Here is an 8,182-nt window from a genome sequence, read left to right on the forward strand (position 1 = left end):
TGGGAGAGGAAAAGAGGCCGACGGCGTCATAGATTTTCTACCATATGTTTTCATCTGCTCATTCTCGGGTTGGTCTCATAACCTGCCCAGAGCGTTCGTTGTCGTCCTTCATCCGACGAAAGTTGAGCTAAACTGCCATGGAGATCTGCAGACTCCACCTGCTTACACTTGTGTTAGTACGATATAAAAAAGTTGTTTTTTTTCCTAGAAGAACCACTGCCACTTAGTGACTAATGGTTGTCATGGAGATGTGGTGGCCACCCTTCGTCATTCTCCATCAGTGAGCAGTGGACATTTTTGTTTTCCACCTTCATACCCTCATTTTCTCTACTGAGCAAGATAGCTATGCTTTCCTTTTCAAGAAATCGATGCTATTTTCATGTCATATTTATGCAGCAGGGAAAGTAGGAATTCATTATAAAAATGCTTCTCTTAATTAATTTTCAAGGGATTGTTGGGGTAGCAGCTGGGCCATCTATAGCCTTTAACAAGTAAACACTGACGTTATGGAGTATTGCTTTCTCTAATCAATAAATGGCCTTGAGGTAAAATTTTCAAGTTTCTACATCCGCAATGGGTCTTAACACATCTTTACCAAGGCCGCCAACAAATACGTCCAAGTCTATAGAGTAGAACCAGTAGAACACGTTCATGTAATGCTCCCCACTCTAAATGAACAAGTAATTGGAGCGGGGAGAAAAGGTCGCAGCAAGGTGGACGACAACTAAATTACAGCTAACCCGTCTCGACCCCGGCCGCACCGCCTCCACTCTCTCCTTCATGTTCCCACTCCAGAGCGACTCTTCTCGCCCCGAGAGGTAGAACCGTGGCTTCTCTATGCCACGGTTCCCGCACGTTTCTGCATCCGAATCGGTTTCATGTCATCCCACAGAAAAAAAAAACAACAACAAAACAAAGAAAGACATCTGCCACCTAAGCTCCTCTGGCTCTGAAAGCAGAACCTAAAAGTTTAAACCCGCTCGTTTCCAGGCTCTCCTCTCCGGAGTCCAAGGTGGAGCGTGTAATCCACTTGTGGTGGGTCGAATGAACATTTCCGTCGGGGATTTGGGAGAACCAGAGGAGCTCGCAGGAGAAAAGCAGCGAAGGGAGGCGTGTTGGAACCACGACAGCCGAAATGTGTGACGTTCAGGCAAAAAGGCACGGATTGAAAGGCATTTCTTTCTTTCCACACAGTGGCTCTTATATGTGTGCATACCCTCTGTTAAGTTTTTTTTTTTTTAATGTAAAAAAAGATTAAAAAAAAAAAAAAGACACCATGATAAATAGTTTTAAAACTATTCTCACCTTTTAATGTGACATTAGCTTTGTACACTTAATCATAAAAACGAAGCAATCTGTCAGGGCGAGGGTTTGGCACATGAAAAATTTAAAAAGCAGGAGGAACCCGGTTACATAAGAGTGAACATCCTTAAACTAACGCTTTGTTGAAGCACCTTTTTATTTAATTTCAGCTTGCAGACTGCTCTCTCAGCACCCTACATCTCTGCCTCTGCCATCCTGACTCATTAGTCTTCTTCTTTCTGGTGGAGCCATTGTTTCGTAGGCGTGTTTGGGCTCGTTTTGATGGGCAAACGTGAGAGCTCTCTTCACCTTTAGCTGATTTTGAGTCAAAATGGACCCAAAACCTCCAGAACTTCTTAATCAGTCTTGACAAAAAAAACAATTTCATAAGGAGAAAAGTAACGCCACAGCATGATGCTGCCACCATCATGCTTCATTGTGGGGAGGGTATGTTTTTTTTGTGTGTGTTTTTTTTTGGTGATGCACAGTGAAAGGTTCAAGTTTGGGTTCACCCCACCATTAGTTGTTTTACCAGAGATTTTAACCAGGCCAACATATTTTCTTCTGTCTATCAGCCATACTTAATCGCACAAATAGAAATGTTAGTTTTGACTGGAACGTTTTAACTTACTTTTGCTTTTGGAGCTTTGTTTGCAGTTTAGTCATCTGCTGCTGTGTTGTGTAAAGTTGGTGAATGATGTCATAGCGATATGACAAAGTATATATATAAAGTATAAGTAAACACAGGCTTAACCAAACAGTGTCAATGTCTTCCTGATTCTGGTTCTAGCAAGTATAAAACCTCAATAAATTGTTTGGCTACTTGAAAAAAATGTATTGAATATTTCAGCCCCGACAACAAGGTTATATTAAAAAATTTATTTCTTACATGTAAGTTGAAGAATTTGAACATAAGGTTTTGTTCTGCGTGGTATTGTTAAACCACACATCTTAGAAAATGAAACTTCAGCTTGTCATCACGCAAGAAACCATGCTGTCTGCTATTTCAATACGTGTGACCTCTGTCAAGAGGTCACACCGGCCATTTCTCCTTTCCACATAACTTAAATTAGATCTCACTGGATATAGATGACCTTAAATATTTAACCTCATTTCCATCCTAGTGAACATTTCTGCTGTTTTATTGAGTTCTTGTCATTCCGCATGTTTTTTTGTTTTTTTTCCAGGAAAATGTTCATAAGTGATTTTCAGCCACAAAGTTGACAGAGAAATGGAGGAGACTGTGTTTACATGCGGAGAGAGAGCAGAACGGGAGGCAAATGGCATATGACCAGGGCAGAGACATTTTTCAGAGACCTAAGATCTTATTATTTATTTATTTATTTTTACAAATTACAATTAAATTTGAAAGCTATAAGAGGCTTCTAGACAACAAAACAATTAGTTTTTGTAAGTGGGGGGTAAGGCTCTACTGCAGTACAATCAGAACGCAACAGGAAGTCCTATAACTCTTCCAAGTGTTGCTGTAATCCTCTTGGCAGCCCCCCATCTCCCCCCTCCCCCTGCTGTTGTTTTATTAAATGTGTCGCTTATTTTGCAATTAATCTCCTCAGTTGTTGATGAGTTTATTCAGTGGACCATGGCATACAGACATTGCGGTGTAATTTTTGGTACCTTCACGCAACGAGATCCATTTGATCCTCTGTGACCTCTCTCTGGAAATGAGAGCTTGAGCTAACAGAGGCAAGCGAGCAAACATCAGCAAAATCCTACCGGGACAGATGAACATCATCTCGATTTAATCCGATTCATAACAACATAAGGTTGATGTGCATCTTCATGCTGAGATGAAACCAAAAGGTGCGCATTAGGTGGATGGTGTGCAAACTTATGCAACCGGGCTATTGCACTTTTCTCTTTGTTATATTTTTCCTCTCTTTCTTCAGCCGAACTGATATGCATCAAATTAAAGGCTTCACCTCATGAGATGACGTTTTAACCAGAGTGTGTACACTTCTGCCACTGCTCCTGTCATGAATGGGTAAAATACAGACTTTGTTTTTCTGTCTTTGTGATTTCTTTTTCTTTTGTTTGTTTTCCTCCCATCGACCGTCAGTGTTTCTTTTAATTTGTACAGTCAAGAACACACATATTAATATATATCTTTACACAAACAATGCATAAATATGAATGACAGCAATAATAAATACAAAACTTGATATGAAAATTAACGCTGTTACTCCTCTCACACTCACGCACTCACCCACACACACACACACAGTCATCCAAGGCCTTAACTGGACCTGACACATTTGTACATCTCAGTCCTGAGGTTAGTCTCACGAGCTTTAAATATCCCTCATTTGGGTCGATTGTGACGATACAAACGGAAAACGTACACATTTTCTTTTATCCGTTCAGACAGATCATCTCCCATGGAAGAGAAGCATCTTTAATAAGGAGAGTGGCTTCATGCAAATGATGCTCTCTTTGTGATTGCCCCCCACCCCTCAACATACACACACACACCCCCACACACCCCATACACACACTGGGTACGGCTGCTACGGCTGAGCCCGTCTGCCAACTGTGGAATAACTCAACCGGACTAATGCTATCTGTGAGAAGAAGGTGCAGAGCTGTTACTCGTCTGACCAGATGGCAACAGGACGCACTCGCACACGTACAGACTCACAGAGCGCACATGTCCTAAATGCTTTATGAGCTACATGATTGGAACCGAATGAGTAAGTAAAAACAGTGGCTTTGTAGGTTCACGAGAGTATGCTCCGACTGAGAACAAGGTCAGTCTCTCCGCAGAGCCCATTTGTACCGCAGCAGATGTCCCGTCGTGAGTTTGGGCCGTACACGGCTAATCCCACCACTCCTTCCATGTCAGTCGGGGCGATAATTAGCTCCGAATACATCTTCCCATTCAATTCATCCTTTCTGCGCACATCGTTGTGCCAAAAGCCCCAAGTATTTCCTTCAGCGCTGCAGACTATCTGCTTGCATCAGAGATAAAGCCTCCTTATCTTCCAACAGAGAAAAAATAAAAATCCATTTATCTCCGCTCGGAAACGAGACCGCGTGTCTCCTAAAGGCGGAGCACTCACACCTCGCACTCTATGGATCCTGAAATGGTGCACGTGCACGGCCTGTTTTCATTCACCAACGAGTCCAGCGCCTCCGAGTTGGAGTGGTAAGTCAGGTAGTACTCCTGCAGCTGAGAGTTCAGGTCCTGTTCCTGCTTGCGGGCCTTTTTCCTGCGCTTATGGTTGACTGAGTGCTCCTGCAGCTGCCTCATGGTGTTGGGGTAGCGCCTCCACGAGACGTAAATAACCAGCAGGATCAATGCCACTGACAGGAACAGGGCTACGCTGCCTGCAATGATTTTATGGAAAGCCATATGTTCAAACTGCAGCTCTGGGATAAATGGCGTGGAGGTCTGTGGCGAGAAGGGGGGCATAGAGCTGAGGGTGCTGGGATCCGCCATCTTTATGTGTGTCCCGGCAGGACTCAGAGGAGATGGGGTAGGTTTCTGTGGCGGCGGTGATGGACGAGTCAGGGCCGGGACTCCAGTGGCCGCCGGCCAAACCGTGACGCTCACGGCTTGGGTGGAGGTTAGAATGACCACAGTTGTGGTTGAGAATATGTTTGCAGCGTCTGTGCATATCGAGTGGTTCCTGACCACGTCCACCACCCTTTCGCCCTGCGTGGCCTTGGGGCCGCTGCAAATCATGTTGATGTCTTTGGGGTCCCTGAAAGTCCGGAGCCACCCCATGAGGGGGCAGATGCTGGGGCCGCAGTCCCAGGCGTTGCCGGCCAGGCTGATTGTGGTCAGGGCGGTCCACGCCTCCACCACCTCCACGGGAACGCTGCTCAGCTTGTTAGTTTCCAGGTTAAGCGTCTGCAAGCTCGGCATGCAGCGGAAGACGTCCGGCTCCAGCGTTTGGATTTCGTTCCCGGAAAGATCCAGCTTTTGCAGTTTCGGCCAGGTCCAAGGAACCCCTTGGCTTATCGACCGGATCCGGTTCCACGCCAGGTAGAGCGCCTGGAGGTTGGTAAGGCGTGGGAAAATGTAGAAATTAATCCGGGAGAATTGATTGTGTTCCAAATGTAGCTCTCTCAGCTTGAAGAGCCCCAAAAACGTGGTGCGAGTGAGGCTGCGCAAGCGGTTGTAACCCAAGTCCAAAAACTCCAAGCTGCGGCATTCCAGAAACGTGCGAATGAGGATCTGCTTCAGCCCGTTAGATCTGAGGTGCAGATTCTGCAGCTTGCGCAGCCCGTAGAAATAGCCCGGCTGCAGAGACTGCAGCTGATTATAGGAAAGGTCCAGATTTCTCAGGTTTGGTATGGCACTGAACGTGTTGTTGTGCAGAAAGCTCAGCTTGTTGGAGCTCAGGATCAGCTCCTTCAGCCTGCGCACGCCGTGGAAGGCTAAGGCGTCGATGCTGTGGATGGAGTTGTGGTCCAAGTAGAGCCAGATGAGCTGATTGAGCTGGGCGAACTGGTATGGCAGCAGAACCAGCAGGTTGTTATAGCGCAGAGACAAACCCTGGCACCCCGTCGTGATGTTTATTGGAATGTCTTGGAAGATGCCGGACTCGCAATAAACAATCTTTCCTTCACAGCGACAACTCGCGGGGCACATCCTCTCCCCCTTGCTGAGCAGCAGCAGAGCAGCTGCATGCAGAAGAAGACAAGATAACCTCCAGTCCAACATCACAGAACCTGTTGGGGGTAGAGTGGGGCACAGGCAATCAAAGGGATGACTCAGTTTCTGAAAATGCATGCAACAACATGGATTGAATGAGTAAAGGTAGGACTTTCATTTCCTCAGACAGTGGATATGCTCTGGGTAACAGCTTGAGGTCTGTTTTCGAGACCTGCTTCATTAAGAAATGTTCGCAGGTACTTTTACTATTCACAGATGCATATATGAAGACAAGTTAGAGATGAATGTAGTTTTGATTAAGCGAACAGGTTTATTCAAAAAACAGTTTTCCTAGCAGAAAAATACTGGCAACGAATAGAGACAGACTCATTATAGTAGAAATCTTTCAGTTGAAGCTGATCACAGCTGTCGTCCTGGCTACAAGGAGACTGAAGAGACAGAAACTGTGTCACTAAAACAGTGAAGAACTGAATGACTTACCCATTATCACTGAATAAAGGAGTAATCCTCCGGGGGAAGGAGAGGAAAAAAATGGATTAGGAGCGTTTTTTTTAACTGGTCTCAGTCAGTCTGCGCAGCTGCAGGGGTCGGTCCGCATACTGAGCGCTTGCACTTGGGGAGCAGACGCAAGTTTCTCCGCAGCGGTCAGAGCCGCGCCGGGTCCTGTGGGTGACGCTTCGGAAACGGGGACGCTGTCTCACTTGGCTCGTAGTTGGACCCGCCGCTCCACTTCAGTCCGCTGTGCTCGCAGTTACCCATTTGAGCGCCAGTGGACTGATGCACATCACCCCCTCCTCCTCCTCTCTGCGCTCTCTTTCCCTCCTGCCTCTCTTTACCTCACTCCTTTCTCGGAGGCGTAGGCGTCCTCAAGAACCTAAGCTTACAAATGATGATGGGTTTCTGCCACGGAAAATCCTGCCATTAACTAATTATTGCTAGCAGTGTTTATCAGTTTCATTGGATTGCCGCTGGTGTTTTTAGGGATGTTGAATTTAAATGTGGACCGTGCCCTTTGGTATGAAGGGTGAAATAAAACAGTTTTCCAGGGATTTTCTTCTGAATCTTAATAGATTTAGTTCATTTTTCTGATGTTTGCCAGAAGGCCAATCACAGTGTTGATCTGCTGTGATTGGATTTAATTAAAGGAGCAGAACTATGTGAGATTGACTTTTTTTTTTCATGTTATAATATTATTCCCTCATCATAAACGTACCTGGAGTGTTGCCTTGATTCCTTAATGCATGTTAATCTACCATAGCAACCATTCAGCTGTGCAAAACGCCTGGGTTGACCTAGCTCCGCCTTGGAGGACAAAGCTCCTCTTGGAAGCTGCAGTTTCCAAGCTTCCACCTCACAGAGCAGTGCTTCCTCTTCTACTCCCCTACTCAGCCCCTTCAGACTAGCCAGCAGCAATTAGCAAACACCTGATGGAACTGTGCGTCTGGTGAGCTCATTATACGAGCTACTTCTCAGTGCGACGCTCATAGAAATATTGTGAAGTGGTTAGCAGAGGAGCGATGTTGTGACGACTTCCTGTAGGCGGAGTTTCAGAAAGAGCAAGAGGGTCTTAAAGAGACACAGACACAATTTCAAGGCGTTAAATTACAAAGCAAAATTCATTTTAAGACATATTTGATGTATACCGCATTTTAATAAAAAAAAAAAAAACTGAAGGTAACATAGTTACTTCATTGTGCCACAAAATGTGGCTGGAAAACGTGTACTACTGCCCCTTTAAAATATGTGACCCAGATTGATTGACCAGACTGAAAAGGGCCTCATTGTTCTTCACAGACCTCCATTTTCAACTGTACAAAATAAACACAACTGGTTGAAGCAAATGTATTTTGTGAATAGGTATAGAATAGAATAGAAAAACCATACACACACACACACACACACTCTCATATGTTAGAGCAGCTTAGCGTATTTAGCTAACCTAACAGTCAAGCAAAAATCAAGAATGGACAATCATGCAGAAATTTGTGCAAGAAACATCTGTTGACAGTAAAACAAATTAGTCTTTATGTGTTTATTTAGTGTGTTGTGGTCAGTGTCAGGTGGAGGAACCAACATTTTTAGAGGAGATGACATATTAGCTATAAAACTATTATCAGTTAGCACCAACGTTAGCTTCTCTTTCTACATCTTAATACAACTGAGGACGCTGGTTGAATCAGCCATTACAGCCATTAAGGCTGATATGTTTATTTGTGCTGTGAATGAATCAGCATAGTTAAA

At 44.8% G+C, this 8,182-nt stretch overlaps 1 protein-coding gene across 1 annotated transcript; it reads right to left on the bottom strand.

Annotated features, from left to right (window-relative positions):
* Window positions 1-1,284: 1,284 nt before the first annotated feature.
* Window positions 1,285-7,476, bottom strand: LOC116730479 (leucine-rich repeat transmembrane neuronal protein 4-like). The gene is made up of 2 exons (XM_032579749.1): window positions 6,422-7,476; window positions 1,285-5,997 (listed from the first exon to the last, which is right to left on the bottom strand). Exons 1-2 carry the CDS (start codon window positions 6,423-6,425, stop codon window positions 4,376-4,378), a joined length of 1,626 nt encoding a protein of 541 aa, XP_032435640.1. The 5' UTR covers window positions 6,426-7,476; the 3' UTR covers window positions 1,285-4,375.
* Window positions 7,477-8,182: the final 706 nt, after the last annotated feature.

Source organism: Xiphophorus hellerii, chromosome 12 (genome assembly GCF_003331165.1).
Source record: "Xiphophorus hellerii strain 12219 chromosome 12, Xiphophorus_hellerii-4.1, whole genome shotgun sequence".
In the NCBI taxonomy this organism is placed as follows: Eukaryota; Metazoa; Chordata; class Actinopteri; order Cyprinodontiformes; family Poeciliidae; genus Xiphophorus; species Xiphophorus hellerii.